The 22,875-nt window shown below is 37.2% G+C and overlaps 1 protein-coding gene across 2 annotated transcripts in view; it reads left to right on the top strand.

Moving 5' to 3' along the window:
- The first annotated feature begins 475 nt into the window (after positions 1 to 475).
- The window catches only part of LOC126923964 (uncharacterized), a 41,399-nt gene continuing 18,999 nt past the window's right edge, over positions 476 to 22,875 (top strand). For both annotated transcript variants that reach the window (XM_050737938.1, XM_050737949.1), the window contains exons 1-2: positions 476 to 631; positions 1,415 to 1,466. In XM_050737938.1, coding sequence (XP_050593895.1) covers positions 562 to 631; positions 1,415 to 1,466 — 122 coding nt within the window. In that variant the 5' untranslated portion in view covers positions 476 to 561. The remainder of the gene's footprint in view (positions 632 to 1,414; positions 1,467 to 22,875) is intronic.

Below are 22,875 nucleotides of genomic sequence, written 5' to 3'. Positions count from 1 at the left end.
TTGTATTTAATCTTTGAATAAAATAAAATATAGCCTATCTTTGTGGATGGACCTGTTCCGTCATTATTCAAAATAGTTAATAGTTGTTGATTAGACGTTACATATAGTTAATAGTCGTGTTAACTAGTGCGTAAGGTATCTCTTATTCTAATAAAACTCGTAAATAGTAAAAAATATTAACTGTTGGTGTGAACCATTCGCACTTAATGCGGTACTGATTTTTGTGAGAAAACGAAGAGAAAATAGGTGTATTTAGTGATATTCAAGATATTCGATATCTGTATAGCATTAACTATAAAGCAATTTCATTTCTACCAAAATATATCAACATCGAGTAAAACAATTCATTTTTTCCATAGTCGTGTTCTCATTGTCGAATATCGTTCTTATCGAAATGTTGCTTGTGTACAAAGTTACAGTAGCTGCCCATAGAGGACACTAAAGGATGAATGACTTGTGTATTAAAGTAGTAAATCGAAATATGGTGGGGGTAAACTAGGGGCATTGAACAAAGGTTGACTGCGTTGGTCGAGGATTCGGCGGCGCATTCACGACTTAAACATGGCAGCGGCTACCAGCGTTGTCGTACTCGACAGAGGCAACAATACCACCTGCACGATTAATTTACACGGTGTGTGCGCGCGTGCAGATTGCTACAAACCATTAAATTTACGAGTTGACTATCGAGTTGTATTAAAATCTTCTTGACATAACGTGTAAAGAAACAATACAAGCATACACGACACACATACCGACATACACACACGATACGCGCGACACACACACGACACACATACGACACAACATACGCACACACACAACACATACACACACTTGCCGAATCATCTTTACGCCGAAAGGCAATATTCCACATCATCATGAGGTGTTGCTAAAAAAATTTCGACAGAAACTGATCGCGTGGAAACTCAGTTTGAAAGAACGTGCAATAAAATATATTGGCAACTTAACGTTCCCAGATCTGTGTCGTATTTTTATATTTTGTTCGAGAGGAAGACAAAGTGTGTGCGCGCCTTTACTCAAGCCTAACCTCCAGTTTTTGTGCTGTTTTCATACGTGTATCGTGTATCTACTAATTTATATATGGCTACGTTGTCATTAAACGTTTGCAGTCCAATTACAAGTTTAACGTGCCATTGCAATCAATTTTGCCATGTATTTTGATACATTAAATGCATTTCAACATTTCTTTTAAAGTGGCCGTTTATTCGCGGCATCGTCATTGTAAACACACCGTACGTTTTCCTCAAATTTTTGAATATGAATGACATTTAGCTAAATGACAAACGTACACTTCAATTTTGTTCGAACTAACAGTAGAAAGTTTATTATTTTCGTGAACGACAGCAAAGAAGATGTTAAATTAAGGTTTTGATCGAAATTTTTCATTTTGCAGGAGCTACTGTGGTATCCTGGAGAGTAAATAATCAAGAACAACTGTTTGTCAGGTAAGATCATCGTTTCTGTGTACTATTTGTGTCAATAGAAGTAGCTCGCTGTTACGATTAATTACACGTACAATGGAACGCGCGAGCGACCTTGCCATATTTATATAATTAATAAAATATAAATTTACTGTAAATGTACTATATACATATCTACAAACGATTACTCATTCTCTTTTATGCATATATTTCCATAGGATATTTGTCCTATCAGACTTGTTTGCAACGAATGAAAATATTCATTGTTCTTTCGATAAGCTTATGTCGATACTATATAATGGATATCTAACGTCCTTCTGACATTACAGTTTATATAATGAAAATGGAATAATTTTTAATGCAAAATATTGATTACAAACGAATTACAAGTATAACAATAATTTATAATTTATCTGATTAAAGAGATGTATAAAGTTAGGGAGTACCAGATATTCTTTTTTAAAAAATTCAGAATTTTACGTACATATCATCGAGGAACATTGAATCTTATTATAGATGTTACAGAGAATTATGATACGTTAATATAGTGACTCGTTTTGGCACCATTAAATTTCTCATAGATGCATAAAAATCGACACTCTACTTATTAGACAAGAGAAATACATATATCTTATAAAACAAATGTTATAAAAATATTAACGTTCTTGGCGGAAGAGCAGATATACCGTGATATTTTTTTCTCTAATTAAAGACAACAGTAACCTTTTTTAATTTTAATCAGCCTTTGAAATGAATCTGTCTCGAAACTTTCTTTCCTCTGACTATTTAAAAGAATTTTATAGGTTAACTTTATAAATCTTCCTAATAATAGGCTTGGGGTTAGGTTTGAACAATTGATACAATGGCGAATAAAAGAAAGATTAAAATTGATACATTACGAATCTTTTGTAACTTTTGCATTAAAAAGTGTAGTTTTGTTCTTCTTATTTTATGAACTTATGGTGTATATAATATATAATATAAGCTATATGTAAAGTATACGTCCCATTTTATGTAAAATGTTTAAGAAAGCTTAGATCCGCAAAATGCTAGCAAAATATCGACGTTTCTTCTACAGTGCTTATTAAAATCACTTTGACGATTTTTAATATTTTCCGTTTATTGTATAATATATACGTGTATATAATACGTACAAAAGTGTATATCGTAATAATTTTTAAACATTTCGAAGTAAAAAGGAATGAAAACGTTACCTGACGGAACAAAGTGTGTAGAAACTTGTAAAGTTGCAAATTAATTTGACGAGGTTCGTCGATATTATGAATACGCTGTATATTGTCAAGTTGGCAAAAATACCGTGCAGCTTTTAGCTCGTCTAAACAGGACAATCCTTGTCAAAGCGATGATTATTGGGAAAAATGATGTAACAGGACGACAGATCAATCTACAAAGTATGATTCATTGGGTTCTTAAAAGAGGATTACCGTTTTCCATTTTATGAACACATAAATATATTTTTTAAAGGCCAACTACTTGTTTGCGACGGACAAGCATGACGATAGAAACTATATCGTTTAGAAGGAAATAGATTGTAACCGTTCCTTAATTTGTTAAAAATACTGAGAAAATATATTATTTCGACGGAGGAAGATAAAATAATAACGTTAATGTTCTTGCAACATTCATTTTATACGTGTTATGAAAAACTTAGGAAACCTATTTATAGAAAACATAGAAAATTAAACCGTTTGTCCAACTAAATTGTAATAAACGAGAAGCAGATAACGTACATGTGTTTGTGAGTAGAGTCATCGTATTAGGCAAGACACGCGTTGCAATAGAACGGACAAGTATTTTTAGTTAATCAGAGGCGCGTGATAATTTTCGTTCGTCTACGTATATGCATCGTTACCGTATAACCTTTCAATGCGCACACCAGTTACACGAGTAAGGTTTTAACGAGTGGGAGAAATATTATCGAAGGAAAATAGCGCGAGTATAGTAGAAACGACAGCATGCAAGACATGCGTGCACACCTGCTGTGAAAGAGCCGCTTAAAAGCGCGGTGCCCGTGACGATCGCTTTAAAAGCAGCAGTCCGAGAGCAGACGATGAAAAAACTGACGAAGCGAAGGCAAGGGCGCTCTGGACCAGTAGGTATATACCTTTTACACGAAGTTCAGGGCCCCTCGCCAGTTGCTAGTCATCGGTTCTTCCGACTTTAAAGGTGCTGTCAGGACCGCTTGTTTCTGCCTCTTTCGACTATTCTTAAATACCAATCAATCGCTCTTCAAATATGTGTCGAAGGAACACGCAACAGAAAATAAATAACGATAACATTATCAAAATCATATTAGTCAAATTAGTTCGTAAATTTCACAAGGGCATAAACGATATAATTTGCTTACGTTTCGGTTGAAATTCAAAAAGAGATGCATTAGTTTGTAATACTGGAATATGGTGAAAATTTCTAAGGACAGATGCTACAAATATTTGATTTAGCGTTCTTATGTTTAGCCAAGGGATGTATACATACGTATAGGCAAAAAATCAAAATTCTAAATGACAGCGAAAACTTCCATAACAAAGAGAGCCGACAAGCACGCTAGTAATTTACTCCAATTCCCGTGGAAATAGCTATAAAAGTTACATCGGTATGTCCGGTTTGATACGAATCTCTTTGTACGAGACGCGTCTAAGAAATACGTTCTTGTATATACGTAACATTCACGTATCTCCTCGTGTCTTTACATGTACATGTTCTTCAACTATCTACAAATATTCTGTTTATTATAGGTGTATAATTTTTTTTATTATTAATATCGTGTCAGCATCATTATTCTATTTGAAATTTCTAAATATTTTTCGCTGTTGTTTGTACGATTATCCTTAAGTAAAGTCATATATATATATATACATCGATTTAAGGTAGATTTTCTTTTATCGTTATCGATAAATAGACTAAATTTTGATACTATTAGTTTGATAAGTTAACGAATCGTCATTAACGAGTGTAACGATTAAGTACGAAAATTTCTAATTCAATTTGAATATAAACGTCTATAGAAATGCCAAATATAATATCATTTCAATTATAGATGTATACAATTAATTATAACCTATAACATTTTTCTTTTGTAATCGACGATATATAGTATGTTTTTTATTTTACGTAGGTATTCCTGGTAATTTGTAATTCGAATAGGGACGAGGTATGTTTATGCCACAGTATCATCGTTTTGCTACGAGACAGAAAAACATAACCTATATTATATCGCCGTATACCGGAACCTTCCGTATCCGAATTAACGCGTAACTGTTCGGATAATACAACCCCCGTCTGTTTTTATTATTATTATTCTATGTATATATATTTGAAAGTCCATAATACAAGAACAGTTACAAAGAATACGATAGAACGTAAACGTAATATTTTTTAAATTATCTATGGGTTCTACATTTTGTTTATAGCTAAATTAAAATTTTGTCGGTACATCGAACAAAGTAGAACCATATTCTGTCTTGTGCCTCGAACCATCTAATCATAAGTTCTCTCGCTGATGCCATAAACATCTCAAAATACAAAGGCATTTCATCGTCACTTTCATCGTAATTTTCTCCTTTTTACTACAAAGACTTAAAACGTCGATGATAATATGTATCCAAGAGATTACAAGCAAATGATATGTTTTTTTTCTTATTAAGCTTATGAAATCTCAATTAAGGTTTATTCGTTACATCCGTTACATATCGTTGTACGAACAACAGACACGATAAAATAGCACTGTATTCCTCTATTCAACTTGAAATCCGTTTAACTCTTAAGCGCTTTGTCTGAAAAAAGCTACGAAAGGTTTAGCACGTGATGTCTTCTCCGATTCGTAGACTATCGCGGAGATTCGGCTGAGTTTCTAGACCGTTTAGTCACATTCCGTTAAATTTCGCGATTTATTAACTATATTTCACCGTTTGTAATCCGAGATCGTGGCGGAACATCTCGTTCGCCACATACTATAGTATATACGCGATAATTCTTAAAGCGCCGCGGAACACGTCGAAACACGTCGAAACACGTTGCGATGCACGGATCGTCGACACATTACGACGCGCGTAGATCCGTATCGGTGAATCGATATCGAAACCAATCGCGAATGCTTCTCAATTTTGTATTTTTTATGATCAACGCGGTCGCTGATATAAATTAACGGCAATAACGTTGGAGTTGGAAATTAATCGAATATTTTGAAACACGCGTTTCAACGTTGGTATCGCACCACGAATTGACACAAATTTCACGAAAGTAAAGTACATCGCAACACGTTTCAAGGGTGTGGAGCGAGATTTAGCGTTTCAGACTTTGTATTCATTTCAAAGTAAATGGTACAAGTATCAACTCTCGTCCACTTGCGACTCGTCTCGCAACTCGCGATAACTTTATCTCTCAACCTTTACTCGTTTACCTTTAGCCTAAAATCTTCCTAATATATATATATATATATATATATATATATACTCGATATCTATATTCTGTCTCTATATTCGAGCTAATGTTGTATTCCGCGGTTGTTCCACGGTGGTCCGGGTTAGAAAACAAGATATGAAATCATTCTCATCGATGGACATAATGTTTATCGTGTTGCACGAAGGGAACGGAATTATCCAAAGAGATCGATATGTCTCGGCGAAATGTCAAATGCTCTTTACGCTCGCTACCGTAATATTTATACGTTATCGGAAAATTCCATAAAACTCATTATAATTTATATCGCCGATGTTCCGACCAAGTTCAATATAATATTCAATATAATTAATAAATATTAATAAGTCCGAGTCAAAGACGATACTTGAGGTTTACCTCATAGAGTTTACATGCTACTCGTAAGATACAATGGCTCGTTCATCGAACTAGCCAAGTATCCCGTCTTTATTCTCTAAGCATGTTCCGAATGCTTATCGCGAATTTCTACTCACGGAAATCTACTTATAAGCACTTCGATACTCGAACGAATCGAATCCCTTACAAGTATCAAATGACGAGAAACGGAAAGGCGTTGTCACCTTGTTGAATTCTTCTAACAAATTTGGACAAATTGAACAGAACTGTAGACTCGCGATCGAACAGCGTCCATAGAAATTTTATATCGATATTCGCGATTGCATCTATGTAGGACCAGGAAAAATGATTTTAAGCGGATTAAAGTTTCCATTCCATTCGGGAGTACCTTTTTTATTTTCGAAAGTAGCTACTCGTAGAGCTTTCGAATCTGTCGCGTTTAGATTTCAGTCAGTTGTTCGCTTCAAAGTACCGCTTCGTTCTTCTCTTTTTTCTTTTTTTTCTCGAAATATTTATAGAGGCTTCGGGTCTAGTCAATGAACGTATCAACCTGCTTGCCACATACTTGGCGCCATTGATAGTTACGACAACGTAAAAGTGTCTTTGCGTTGTCGCGATTAACTTTGCTGCGTTCCACGCTGCTGTAAGCTTTCGGAATATCATTATAGAGGGAGTTCGAGATGGTCGGGAGGACCAGAGTTGCCAGACGACTCCTTTAAATCGTATCCTCGCTGCCACTGTCACTGCCATATAGCGATACGATCTTATTTATATATGCGACTTTTCGGCCAATGCGCGAGCTTATCTTTATGATTGTTTCGAAAGTGGCAGTGGGAGTAGGGGTAAACGACAATTGGTCAGGACCAACCTCGCACTTCGTGTCAATGAGATCAAGCGAACAAGAGTGAAGAATAAAACAAATTCGTGTAAACTTATATCCGAAAATGATTTATCGAAGGGTTACAGGGGTTGGGAAATTTGTATCGATTGTTTTGATAGTTGGATCGGATTCGATCCGACGCGATGACATTCGTGGAAAGATTCAAATTCTCTTAATCTACGATCGGTATTTTCGAAGAACTCTCCCTTGTGGATAGTGCCGATTTGGAAACTCATCAAGTACAAGTACACAAAATGCATATCGCGTAATACAGAAAGTACGTAGTCGTTGATTCTAATCGCAAAAGGAACCAGTCAAACGCCGGTAGGTACACGACTGCGAACGCACACGAAATGAGATAGTCGCAGCGTTATCAGACTGAGGAAATCGAGGGAAAAAATCCTGGCGGTAGTAGGGCAAGTGGTATAGTTGGTGGACTAGCGATGTCGTAACTCGTACCGTAGACAAATGGACGTGTGGAGTACGGGGTAATATCGCTGATGCGACGCGGACAGACGTAGGACCTCTAAATTCACGTCACGTGACACGAGCAACGTAGCTGTAGAGTGGCAGTGGGGGTAATGTGACGTCAGGTAATCGCTGAATTTCAGAAAGGAAATCGTCTGGCAACCCTGAACAGACGTCACAACGGCTGATAGAGGGCTCGAGCAGCGTTGCCAAAGGAAGGGCCTACACGACGTCATATCGTCCCCTCTGCTACTCTACTTTGCTCGTCGCTTCTACACGTTGCTGTATACGAATGGTGGTGGGAGGACCAACAACGTTGCCGTTGTCGCGTCGCGACGCGGAGAGACGTAAGACGAAATTCATGCCACGTGACACAAGCGATATAGCTGTAGAGCGACAATGGGAGTAATGTGACGTCATGTGGGCCCTTCTTCTGGCAACCCTGCACTCTGCACGCTATACATCGGATAGAGTAAACGATAACTGTCAATAAGAAGCAATTGTGATTCCTTATAACGCGAGTCTTAAAAGATCAACTAACTCTTCGATAAAGCATTCTCGGAGATAAGTTTGGGCAAACTTCTTTTTTTCCATTTGACCTCGTTAACACGCGGCGTAAGTTCGGTCGCGACTTTTGTAGATAATATAAGCATTCGGAGTTGCTGTGACACAAAAGTAAACTGGCTTCAAAGTTCGATTCTACTTTTATATCGTCGTACGATCAAATTAAATCCAGTTAGCTGGCAACTTGTAATTTATCATAGAAATAGCGTTGCCGCTATTATCGATAACATATGTTACCGCGAAAATAAAATGAGGAAGACCGAGGAGATAATTTACAAAACAAATAGGATTATCCACCTCTTCTTTGTTCAAAATTCATTGTACGACCGAATCTTACCGTTAGGAAGAAATTGTTTAGTAATAGTCGTCTTTCGAACTGCGATAAGTAACCATTTACACCATTGGATTTAGAGATCCTCGGAAAAGAGCCGTATGCAGCGGAAGGAATCGTAGTTGGCTTCACCAGAGTGTCGCACCGATACTGCTGTCCGTCTAGATAAATTTAATTGGTCGATCGATGGATTAAAACTGAGAGGAGGGTGTGCGATAGAGGGTTGTCCAGATGTTTCACGATCTCTATATTTCCCTGGCAAATAGCCCTTGTTCTTCGCTAAGACAGACGTCTTGTCGATTCTTCTTATCTTATATACCCAGGTGGATTAATCGGCATTTTCCTATTGCCGGCTATGTACACTTGGGGTAAGCGCGTCTTTCGTGTTGCTGGAGTCGCGTATTCACGCTCTTGCCAGTTTCACCGATATACAACTTCGCACACGAGCAGAGTATTTTGTAAACGGCCTATGTTTCTGGTCGTGGACCCTGATACGTAAGGAAAATCGTTTTGATATTGCTCTGGCTAAGGATTCTTCTGACGCGATCGGTTGTACCCTTAACGCGTGGAAGGAAAACCGCGTGGTGGGAAGGTGGAATAGCGCGCGATACGTGGTTCGTATTTTCATAGACTAAGCCACACGACATTTCAATTATCTCCTCTTGTACGAAGCGACGAATACAGAGATAGCGCGGTGTCAGAATTCTAACGAGATTGCGAGTAATCGTATATAGTAAAAACGAATGATTTTTCGAATTTCGAAACGGACCTGATAGGTCGTTGTACGACGAGCGTAGAAGAATTTCACGCAATTTCTCGATTTATACAGAGACAACGATATTCCAACTCGAATCTAATCGACAGGGAAACCTATTACATTTTAGGCTGGTTAACGGGGGACGGAATTAGCAGAACGTTTTGTATCGGGAAACTTAGTGGAGAAGGCGTGACGTAGATTTCTCTAACCATCGTCCATTTGAGCATCTAAACATTGGCGATCGTATGGATACTCGAAATTCCTAGTTTGCATTTTTTATAACTCGAAGTTTGATTCATTGTGACGCGTTAGGGGTAGAGATCTTACGATAACTTAAAGGCTTTCTTTGAAAATATACGCACGTACTTGTATCGTTAATTGTCATGCAACACTACGCTGTAACGAATTCTCAGCGCTACTTCGCTTTTATTTAAATAGCTTTTTTGCTTCGTGCGTAAATACGTAAATACGTAAATACGTAAATACCGGCGCTTGAAATATCAAATTTATTTTCATCTAAAAATGCCAGTGTACGCGTTCATCGATACATGCCACTGTACACGTTCATCGATATATTCTTTGATAAAATTCAATCATTTTTTCATATAGCTTTTCCGTGAAGAGGTACTGGACAATTATTTTGAAAATTATTTGGAAAATTGTTACTGTAAAATCAACGTTCCAGCGCGTTGACGTACTGCACGAACATTTCCAACACCTGCAGGTCTTACTCAACTCTGTTCTCTGCTGCCATATTCCACCCTTATCGTAATATGTAATTTCTCTCTGAAAAAATTATTAATATTTTCCCTAAAAATATCTATTCGGTTAACGGGTTTTGAGTTCTTCCATTAGGATCGTCATTTTCAAGCTGTACGCCACAGGGATTTTTAAGACACGCGATATCCGACTGCTTGATCAGCAGGGGCACCGACCTCTTTTTCCTTAAATCATTGTTAAACGAAAGCAACAGCCTGTGATATAGCTTTTCACGTGCCGCAGAATTCTAGTAATTAGTTTACGCGTGCCATGATCAAGAACAGTTAAAAATCGCTACATTAGGTTAAAGTTTTAGTTACCATTTCTTTACAATTTCATAGGTAACATAGTATTGTATTGTAAGATAGGTTACAGTTTCGGTAGTTACCATTTGATTTCACCGCACACACGTATTCAAATTCTTTTTGCGCTTTGAAAAATATCACCTTTTCGCTTGCTTCTTTAAATACGATTTTTTAAATTTACCTTGGAAATTGCCATTGTTTGTGCCATCATCTTGCAATAAATAAACCACGAAAGTATAGCATCGAACATCGGACGTTTCGATTTATGCAATGAAATTGTGAAATTGGTAAAAGGTTGATGGGTTACAGTTTCGGTAGCTACCATTTGATTTCACCGCACGCATCTATTCAAAATCTTTTTACGCTTTGAAAAATATCACCTTTTCGCTTGCTTCTTTAAATACTATTTTTTAAATTTACCTTGGAAATTGCCATTGTCTGTGCCATCATCTTGCAATAAATAAACCACGAAAGTATAGCATCGAACATCGGTCGTGTCGATTTATGCAATGAAATTGTGAAATTGATAAAAGGTTTAACTTTTCCGATGTTCTCTCGCACGTAGACTCGCGTGTAGGACGCGGATATTTACGCAATTTTATATTTTTATGAATACGGTCAAAAAAGTTGAACGTAAGTAAAGATTTCTCCGTTTTAATGTTTCGATTGTACATAAAATATTCCTTTGAATCGTTGTTAGATTATTAGAGTATTATTGTTAGAAACCTGTTTCATTTGTTAAAACGGGCGAGATTGGGATATAAAGATCGGAGAATCGCAGCAGGGTTCGATTCAGAGTCGATCACCTTATTAATACCTTTCGTAATTTCACGCTTTCTGATTTTTTTCATTTATTTTGAATAAAAGTAGTTACAAAAGAAACGCGTTGTACTTTAAGGAACATATAACCAAATGTAACTCCGCATATCGAAAAATATAGCAATTAGGACAAGTATTTCTCCGCTAGCGCATTTATTACGGTATTTACATGGTAATTGATCGAGTCCAACCTTATTAAGATTTATATCGCTTGATGGTACTTTCCTACTACGAACACCGAAAAATCGAATATATTCTATGCAGATGAAATGCGAAGCTCGACGAAGAAATACTTCATTGGAAAATAAGCGTAAATAAGCAGATACTTTCTGTAGCCACCGGAATATTAGCAAGAGCCGAGAAAGCTGAAATATGTGAAAATATCACACATACTAACATGATATCTGTTTATCGAAATACGTCGATATAGACTTCCAAAAGCTAGGACGACCAAGACACTGACAATGTCACTTGTACAAAGTTAATCCCCATTTTTAAATTACCAATTTTTTTATTCTTCTTCCAAGCTGTAGGTTTGTTCTATGTTGTGGCAAAGAAATAGCGAATCGTCCCGAAAGATTGCGCAAACAATGCCAAAAAAGTGAATCTTTCACCAGCCACCCATTTCTTGGAAATAGAACATGTACGGGTTGTTCCAAACATTGTTCCAACGTACTACTTCGATATCATATTTAGTTTAAGAAATAATCCGCAAAAACTGTACTCATAAGACGATGCGCACGTTTCTTTTCGTTTTGACAGCAACGGTATAAAGTAAAGTATTATTCTTCTGGAAGAAACCGGAACAAAAATTTGAAGACCGGAACACGAATAAAAGGGTGACTTTGCTGTTGCGTCGTCGTCGACCAGCAGCATTATACCAATCCAGATACTTGATTGTTCCTTTATCGCTGATTTATAGAAACCATTGGTACATTCACTTTTCAATCGCGTTCAAGATTTTCTACTTTTCGAAGTAGTTGAGCAATTCTCAATTACATTTCTGCTTTGGTTCCTATCTTTCGACGTCATTTGCCGTACGTACATCTTTCGGCGTTGTAAATTTTTCCCATTTTTACGACACTTGTACGCTTTTCCCAACTTTTGTTTCCCGCCAACGCTCGATACGACACGTTTCCTCTTTGATGACACGAGACATATTAACGCGTACGATATTACCTTCGTATTGAAGAAACGAGAGAGAGTGAACGAAGTGAGAGGAAACAGAGACGGTTAATTTTCGGTGATACATCATATAATCGCGATATAATTACGTGTCTGGCGACAATGACAGGAATAAGTTTCTACGAGCGTTGGAATACTCTTGTAAGTCTCTGTATCAATGTTTTATACGGCACGAGACCAGATCCTATAGCTTTCGCACTCGGAATTAATGTATTTTGCTACTCTTTCCGACGATAAACACATAAAAGAATAGTACGGAATGTGTATATAAACGGAAGAAATAGATATTAATTAAAGATGTGAATTAATAATAATAGAATATAACTTGATATCTACGATACTTAAATTTTGAAACTCGAGTAATGCGTGCTCCACAATGCTATATAGACAGAAAATAATATCATGGAGCCTCCGGAGCAGAATCCAGTCGAATGGGAATGTTGTAGAATGCCGGCAAAAACCGCAGACCTCGAGATCATTAGTCTACGACCAAGCTTATAACCCAACGTGGCATTATACCGGGTGAAGTAAAATTTTAGCAAATGGTCTGGGATTAAAGTATTTTACTTAGAAGAGAAAATCAGAAAATTTGGCAAATCTCGAAAGAACGCCGGTCACTCGCTGCAAATCCGCAAATCCTATCGTATAAATATTATGCGCTCAACATGATTACGACTGTTTCCACATTTTCTATTTCGTCTGTAAGTTTTATTCTCTATATCGATATTTTACATATTTTCGTTCTTATTAACAATCATTTGGTAAGTCTAAAATGATACCTGATAAATACCCGATAGTTACGTAAATTACTATTCCTTTAGTCGCCTTTCTTATTACATTTACCGTCTTATTTGTGTCTGACTCGTCGTGAATTTTGAAAATTAAGCCATTCGGCTCGGAATAATCTTGGAATAAGATTGCGAAGAAATAGCAGGATTATCGATCTAATATCGATACAACATCGAGTCAACGACTTGTACGATTCCACGCGGATATAACAGATGTATGTCGTTTTTGTAACATTGTATTTTATCATTCTTTGACTTCTCTTTTCTCGATCAAGGTGCTATAATGTGCACCTGAATGCGCGAAAAATGTTTGTGGACCTAACGTCTTTATTATAGCGTATTATACTCGAGGAATGTGCTATGTAGACTTTTTTAATTGACTGTACGTATATTATTCGTCTTGCTGTCGTTTATGTGTCGCTTGTTGCGAATCGTCGTTAATAATTTTTCTCCACACGCTCGTATAACACAACGTATTGTGCGTCATATTTTTACATAAATACCATAAATATAGAGATACGTGCAAATTTATCGAAATCTTTATCCAGTCGACAATTTATATTGGATATTGGATATTATTGAAAGTTACGACACGCGTATGCACGTTATATTTCTGCATAACTACTATCTTTGTGATTCAGTTTATAGATCCAAATACCAGCATGGAAATCCGCTGTTTTGTGACAGCATTCTTTGGCTACCTTTCAAACGTTGCACACTGATTCCCATAACATCGCATATATATATGTTTTCTAACATTGTGCCAGAAAAATATAAATACTAAACAATTGAAAATAATATGGATTTATTAATCGTTTATGAGCAAAATAGGATCGTTTAGTAGTTTGTTTCTCTCATAATCGCACTTTACGATTGGACAATTGATAAAATTCTGCTTGGTGACAGATTAGATATAAAGGCTTAAAGGATTAAATATAAAACCGTAAATTCCACTGGTAAACAAGTATTGTATTTCTTATATATTCTCTTCTCGTTCTTCTTCCAGAGTGCTATTTTTGTAATTGTCAGAATTACAGACTACGATTAGTTAGAAGATGACACTACGAGCTTTTCTTAAATTCTATAGAAGGTGGATGAATTTGTGAAGCTTAAACGTGGGAAAAATTTGCAAGGAATTAGCACGTAGCCAAGGGAAAAATACATACGTATTTCCATGTACCGAGTGTTTCTTCTTCTTTTTTAATTCTTTAAAAGAATTTTCTCTCTTTTTCAATTCTCTACGTTGTCTAATAACGAGCCAGCTCTCCTACACCCAATATGTGTCTACAGTGGCTCACGAAAGTATTCGGATACTGTTAGAAACTTTTTACGCTCGTATTATACGAAACATTATGAACAAATCTCATTGGCATTGCAACGAGACAGCACTGTCGCGTTCGTATGAATACATCGAAGCTGCAAAATATTTATTGGAATCATACACTTTGCAAAGATGTATGCGCACAGTCAATTATTCGTTGTATATTATTATAATGAAGCACATCTTTAGCACTGATCGTACGTTCAAGACTACTTACTATTCACGCTGTATGTTAATTCTTCGCTAAGCGTACTTCTATTGTATGATACGTATATTTCTCAGTCGCTTTAAAATCATATCGAAATATCAAAATCAGAGAATCTCGCCTAACGACACATTCGTTAAGAAATTAAAATATTAACACTCAGCCATTCAAGTTGACAACATTTCGTTTTATCAAATGCAAAGCTCGTGCTGTCGATTGGTTTATTATTATTATTTAAAACTATTTTATACGTTCATTCATTCACGAGATATACGTTTGTGTAGGTCTATCCTTATCGTTCTCTAACGTCATTAGTTGCGTAAGCATATTGCCATAATAAGATACACGTTACACGACGTTATTAAGATGTATGTTAACAAGATACAATTTAAGATTTATGAAATACACGGTATAATATCGTATATTTAGCGCCATTGAACAACGAGTTATCCCGTATGTTGTGGCTAGGTTGTATCGAAACAAGGATAGCTTTTAAACGAAATATCTTACAAAGAATGTAAGTTTGCTTAAACGGCGTTTCGTCTCTTATTTATATCGTTTGTTATTATTAGAAATGAAATAATAGATCGATCAAAATTGTATCGGATTAAATTAAAGTTGCTCTTGTCTGTTGTAATAAATCTGACGTAATCTGTACGCATCGACGTATTTATAAGAACGAACAGATTTGATTAGTCGCGGTAATAGGTTTTTAAATCGCGATAAGAAACGTAACATCATCATTCCTGAAGAATTTGCTCATTCTCAGCCTACTCGTCCATTTAGGTTAACTTGTGCACTTGCGTGTAATCGGATAAAGCCGACAAATCGTTTACATATTTTCTCTCTCTCTCTCTCTCTCTCTCTCTCTCTCTCTCTCTTTCGCTCTCTATTGCTCACTCATTGACGTTTCGTTCGAACACCTTGGTACGCCTATATGAATATTCATTAATTGTTCATTTAGAGAGCTATATTGTTTCAAAGATCGAAGAATCTGCCAACATGTCTGATATTTCTTCTTCTATGTAAATCAAATTAAGAATAAAAGTTTCCTGAGAAGTGGAAAAATGATATTGTTCGCATCGTAGATGCAAAAACCGAGCTGCCTTTTACTTGCATCCTGCTTTAACGCAGGTGTCCGTTTCAGAGTAAATCCGTCACGAGTTGCTCTCGAAGAGTATGTCTCCAACTATCTGAGAGTCACTGTCGAGTCGTCCAAGTGTCCACTCGCGAGCGATCTATCTCGAGTGCAACTCTCGACAGTTTTACTCGGAAATGCACACCTAGTTTTAGGTTTGAAGAATTGGATAATTATACGGAAAAGTCGATTTCAATACCCTTGAAATACGTTGTCGAAGTTGGCGCGCTCTCAACAACTTTTGCCTATACGTGTCACTGTCGCTCGCCCAGACATTCGCAAACAACTTCCATACGATTCATGTTGCGATAATTTTGGAGTAGGCGAGCGCATTTTTCTGTATTGCGAGCTAACTCGCAATTGATCAAAGAGATGATCATGGTTTTTAATATTACGTAAATAAGAAAGAAAGAGGAAGAGTCATAGGTTGGGCTAAAGTAGCTACCGGTAGGCAGTTGGAAACGCTAGCATGAAATAATTTTCAATGAATCTATCGATTCAGAAAACGTCGCACCGTGACTCGCAATCTGTCTATTGGTCTCGTGCGTACTGATAATTTGAGTCAGCAGATATCGCGTACATGACCGACGACGCGTAACTCACGCGTAATAACGTACTATCATAGTTTTTGAATTATACACAAAAGTACGTTTCGCAATGTACAATGTGTAACAGAATATGCAAGGAATTTTCCGTTTTGCTTTTGCGTTATCTAATTATGTTTACAGAAGATTCTGAAAACGACCAGCTTGTACTTTACGACAAGCCTCCTCTCTAGACGTCATCTCATGGATCTGGTTACACCGTGAACAGTAGCAGGTGTTACCCTGCACCGCTTGTTGATAAATTTGTTCTAATCTGTGAACCTTATTATCTCGACGTTTACAATGGGTGGTTGCTCTGTTTACAGAGTAAATTTGTTGTATCTGATAAACGTCGACGGAGCATAAAGCGTACGTTTATAACGAACCCTTTGCATTGTCGAGATGTAGGATCGGCTCATCCGCACGTTCTGTTACAGTACCTCTATATAAATAACAATAAATCGTAGCAATCGAATTGACGATACACTTGGAAAATCGAATGAAATAACAATGAAATCACGCACGTGATAATTTATCTTCTTTTACTTGTATCAAAGACGATTAGCGTCGATGAGTTAAGCTTATAGAACTATGTAATCATTCTTGCCTCATGGTCACCTATGCCGGAATAAAATGTGATGGAAACTGAACGTAATCGAAGGAATATTTCGGAAACGAAGGTCGAGCGACGGTTTCACATATAGAAAAAAGTTATTCGGAACGTTGGCTATGAAAACATATTTCAAGGTCATCGAAATGGGCCTGTCTTTTTCCCTATAATTATCAACGATTATTTAAACTGAAACGTTCAAAGCCCCGTGTTATCGCCGGTCATACCCATACCCATCGATCATCACGTGTATCAGCTATCCCAGAAAAGTATCTATGGTCAAGGACCTTGTCCGGAACTTTATCGAACCAAGTGAGGTCGTACAGACTGGATCGTTGAACGAATGGACTCTGGAGTCGCGTGTCTATGAAAGTGAATATTCACAATATTCACAACTCGTTGTTTATCTCAGTTCGAGTCTCGATTTATTCGGTGTTCTATGTGCTTATTTCAGCATAGTCTAGAGTACTAGCGTCTTTGCGTCCTAGACACGCCCTTGTACGATGATACACGCGTGATCTGTAGCCCAAAGTAGTCGCCGATGACCTCACAGTTGCCACCATATGCGATTATTAACGTATAACGGAAACATATCGTTGTTTAATCTTCCGAACGCTATTACCGTAAGAGAGCTGCTTCGTTAGCAACGTCGTACATCTCGCAACGAATACAATTCTATGTAGCTGCATATTGATGATCGTAGCCTTTGTTAAAAGTCTAGTATAGGGTTATTAACCCCTTAACCTACGATTTACGCTCGAGAATTTTCGTTTGGTCCGGTCATCTACTACGAGCTATGCCCGTAGTCGTGGGTTAAGGGATTAAATAAAAAGTAGCTTTAGATTAATAAATTGGTGGTTATGGAATGAACGGGTGAACGATCAGGAACATAGTTCCGAAGGAAACGTGCTTTTCCATGTATTCGTTTGCTTTTCTCGATTCCTAGTTAGGGGTTGCCCTAATTGTTGCGATCGACGGGCGAAAAAGATAGCAATACCGCGCGTGTTTTATAAAATCTTGAATGTAGCTGTACATTCTCTATTTAAGAAATCAAAGTTAAAGTACACGAAGAAATATAGCTACTTGTACCTAACTATACAAAATAAAAGAAATTGTGATCACGACCGAATTAACCGCTTAATCTACAACTGCGGGCATAGCCCGTAGTACGATGGTCGGGCCAAATGTAATATATAATAGCTTGTTTACGTTTCCGGCCCAAATTCTCGAACCTAAATCGTAGGTTAAGGGGTTAAACAGAAAGGATAAGCAAACTCTAAGCTTGCCAGTTATTTACTAAATAACAGCACTGAGACAACTATACCAAACTAACCGTGTAAATATTATTTGACATTTATACGTTTATAAGATACACGTAATCGTAATCACTGATACCTTACCAGCGAACATATCGTAACACGTACAATTTTCGCGTAGTTTGATTTCTTCAGTCGTTTCGTTTACAGTCTTCCCCGTATTCCTCTTCTTGGATTTTCCTCTCTTCTCTAATTCTTTCCGTTCGGATCTTTTCCTCCTCGTTCGACTGCTCGTTGATATTCGGCCGTTATCTACCATCCAGTACATAGTCACAAAGAAAATCGACAAATTCTTGAGAAACCAAGTTTTATTCCTACGTATTCTTCGTTAAAGAAACATCTGAACAATATATAATTATGGAAACAAATTTATCATAAGACCATTACGAAACACGCATCAAAGTACAAATTAAATAGAAACGTCAAGTAACTGAACTTCTTCATTCGCTCTTTTTATTCACCTCTATAAATTCCTCGTACTTTGTCCAATGAGCATTGGATGTCTGACAACTGATAGTAGAACCGACCAGACAGTGATTCTACGTGAAAGAGTACATCGAAAAGTAAAATCTTTCTCGTTCGAAGCTTCGTTTCTGAGAAAATCAAGATCCAAGTAGACGAGCACTCGGCCGAGTCTCGATTCATTGGATTTCTCAATAGACATCTCGCTGTTTCTTCGCGCTCTATAATATCCGAAAATAAATGTAGGGTTATCGAGAGAAGAATGTCAGTGACCTTGACAGTGATCTCGTGAAAAAATCATCAGTAGAGGAAAAGCTACTTGGGTATTTGCTTCTTGAAACAAAGAGAAGAAGTTTCCTTACGCGTTTCCTCGGAAGTTTTCCTCGGCTGCTTAGGCGAGCCCATTCACCTTGGTCTACCCTGTATAATCGTTTGAAATTCGTATCAAGTCTGACTGGTTTTTTCATTGATTTTGATCGGGCTATCTAAGAGCTTGGCCGTTTTTCTACTTTAAGGGAGACATCAACCGGCTTTTATCGAAGCCGGCCTTCTTACGTAAGCGCTTACAAATGAAAAATCGGACGAAAGATATGAAAAAATTGCTGAAATAAAAGTTACAGCGTGTCTTGAACCCGTTTCGCACGGATCTATAGGTTTTAACACTCGGTATAACTTCCATCATTTTTCATATCTTGTGGCGTTCCCGATTTCTCGTCTGTAAGCGCCTACGTGGAAAGGCCAGCTCGGATAAAGGGGTCGATCTCTGCCTTTCTTTTTATATTTATTTCTTAAAATTCACAATTTGTCCATTTGGACATTTGGTAGAATTTTTTAACAGTTATATTAACATGTTGGTGGCTACCCCCAGCGGGGTACCATCCTCGCGTTTGCTAGGATATATCCTTTGTGATCTCCGCCTTAAAGAAGAAAACGAGCCCGAACGAATTACGCTGAAATTTTTAGATGAGCGCGGCCAACGAACGCGTGTGCAAAGTTTCGTCGAAATCGGCGTCTGACAGTCTCACCGGTGTTCCGTCTTGTCACCCATATCCGAAATTCGACGACTCAAACGTTACATAATTTCATGTTTTACATCGACGTACGATGTACGTTGCTCTGTCCTCTTTCTAGCAATTCCAGCTCGACGTTTCACTTTCCCGTCCAATTCACTTTCTTCGGCGATAAATTTATCCTCGTAACGTATATCCGCTCTGATATTTCGGTTTTAACCCCTTAACCCGCGATTTACGTTCGAGAATTTTGGGCCGAAAACGTAAACAAGCTCGCGCAGCCTTCGAGCCATTCGCACGACTTGTGTAATGTTTACGTTTGGCCCGATCACCGTACTGCGGGCTATGCCCGTAGTTGTAGGTTAAGGGGTTAACGATATATTAGCGTTCATCGCTGTATAATTTACATTAAACGAAAGGCTACGAGCGGTGGTCACGTTAACAGGTGCGCTAAACTATGCTAGTCAATTATTTGTATGAACGTTTAATTCTTTTACATAAATATAAATAACGCGGAGAATAATTATTATTTGCATAGTATCTCGTACCATCTTTGTATTTATCATTTGTCAACGAACTGCAATTTCGTTGACATAACTCACTTACTGCATACGAGACTTACCTTAAATAGAATCTGTTTACATTTGATGCGAGCCTGTTTTGTAATACAGTTGCATCCGAATCGTGAAATTGAAAAATATGAAACGTCTTTGAGCCTTTGATCCGGGTTTTGTGTTCGACAAAATCTGATTCTCGAATTCTTGAATTTTCGGTAACTAAATTCCGACCCTGACTTATGCCCGTCTAATTGCATTGAAACGCGACTCAAACGCACCTTGTCTATACCGATTGGTAACGTCTTGCCGATGTTTCAATACTCTGCCTGAATTTCTCTCTTAAAAGGCAATTTTACAGGATGCCCCGCGTAACTGGGACAAGCTGTTGCCGTGAATCGATAGAGGATAACACAAAATTTTCCAAGGCAAAATTAAATAGTTTCGAATAACGCACGATCCGGTGTATACAAACCCAAGAGTCGAAGCTGAAATATTTTCGATACCATCGATCGTGTCGAAAAGTGTTTCAGATGAAAGTTGAACGGCTTCGAGGGGTGCATATTCTCATGTTATTAGCTTTTCCGCGTGCGAGCGTGTAAAGATCACGCGAAGGTTTCTTTATCGAGATGGAATCATATATTTCTTAATAACTTAATTAATCGACGCAGCTGTGCCATCATTTTCCAACTTTATTATATTATCACGTTGACTGAGAGGCGAGAAATGGAGGGACACAGAGGGAAGCAAGAGAAGTAGACGAAATTATAGAAGAAATAAGAAATAGGGACAAATATAACATACATTATAGAAAAATCGCCAAAGAAGAGTTACCAAAATACTTAGAAGGGAGGATGAAGTGGAAGGACAGAAAAATATCAGCAAGATTCAGATATGGAAACGAGACCAAAGCAAGGGAATACTGGAAAGAAGAGGGAGAAAAAAGATGCAGACTATGTAAAAGGAAAGAAGACCTGACACGTGTAATAGAAGAAAGCGAAATAACAGGAGGACCAAAGGACACAGAAAAAATACTAAACGAGATTGGAGAAGGACTAACAGAACTAAAAGCAATAATAGAGAAGAGAAGGGCAATAGAAGACGGGGAGGAACGACAATAAGGAAGCACAGCAAGGAGGCAAAAGCCCAAAAGTTGCCATAGTTTTTAGAGACAGAATAATTAAGAGAGTGCAATATAATAAAGTGGATAAGAGGGGAGATGGATATATAAGAAGCGAAATAGATAAAAGAGATGTAAAACCAAAAGCTCGTGCAAAGCCGAAAGGCACGGACTAAGCAATAATAAATAAATAAATATCACGTTGACTGCCACGACACCCGTGTTCGGGTGGCGCTTATTTGACTACTTGCGGAGGATCGTCGTAGGTACTTGAAAAGATATTCTAGAGGAAATAATAAAACTATTGAATTGTTATAAAAGTAATACGAAAATGGTTCGTTAAAAAAATTATTTACTCGCATTACTAAAATATCGATGGGACTAGCAGAGGACGCTTGGTACTGCGGCACACGTGGCTTGATGGAGATTTCAGTCAAAACACGCGAGTCAATGTGTTATATCATTCGTTGTTTTGCTAAATAGATAAAAATCTTGTAAATCTTCTTATACATCGATCGTTGTTACTTTTCTTCGCATTATCCGTACAAAAATATTAGGATGCTTATAACTGAAACTGTTTCATTTAAAAGACATTTGAACCTTAATTACATCAAATTGTATATCGATTATAGAAAGAACGGGTTTGAACGATTGAGAGATAAATAGTTTGTGGCGTTAAACGAACAAAGCGTTACCATAAATGAAGCTGATAAAAAGTAAAGAGAAAAAAGGTAAAGAAATTGTACTTCGTAGCACATGAAAAGGAAAAGGTGAACATAAGGATATCGTGTCTGTTGTCCTTCCTTGTCTCTCGTACGCTACGTTTTACAGAATTAAAATTAAAATATCTTTTAAGCATTGCTCGATCCAAGTTGGTTAATACTTTCTTGTAGAGAATACAGAGGGCCATCGATCGATGTATAAAAGAAATTATAGGTCCGTTTGAAAAGATACAGGTGATTTTTAAATATTGGAAATGCCATCACTCTCAGAATGTGTGTACACTGTACGCACTGGATCGTACATCATCCGAAACCGTTTAATTTCACCTAATGAAATTCTCTTTATCCTATATATACAATACAATACATAGGCTGAATAAATAGGCTATAGACTATAGGCTCTATACGTCTCAGTTGCGTGGGACATCGGCTATGTTGTCTTGCTCACTGAAAAAGAGCCATTTAACAATTTGTTAGGCGTATAATAAAACTAAGAATGTTTTATCTTTACAAAAAATCAATATATTTTCGTCGTTGTAAAATTTGTAACGAGCGTTGCACTTATCGGCTACTTATGCATATGCCGCTAGCGAGGAAGCGTGAATTAGCGATGAATTAATTTTTTATATAGGTACAGTAGGAAGAGCGTACATTTCTATTTACTTTCTTTCTTTTTTCCTGTTTTCTTTTTCTTATTTAATTAAAACATTCATTGGTGTCAGTCGTGGTCAGCTTTATTAG

This window comes from Bombus affinis, chromosome 2 (assembly GCF_024516045.1).
Source record: "Bombus affinis isolate iyBomAffi1 chromosome 2, iyBomAffi1.2, whole genome shotgun sequence".
NCBI lineage: Eukaryota > Metazoa > Arthropoda > Insecta > Hymenoptera > Apidae > Bombus > Bombus affinis.
The sequence above is the reverse complement of the archived record's forward strand: the minus strand, read 5'-3'. Positions and strand labels throughout refer to the sequence as shown.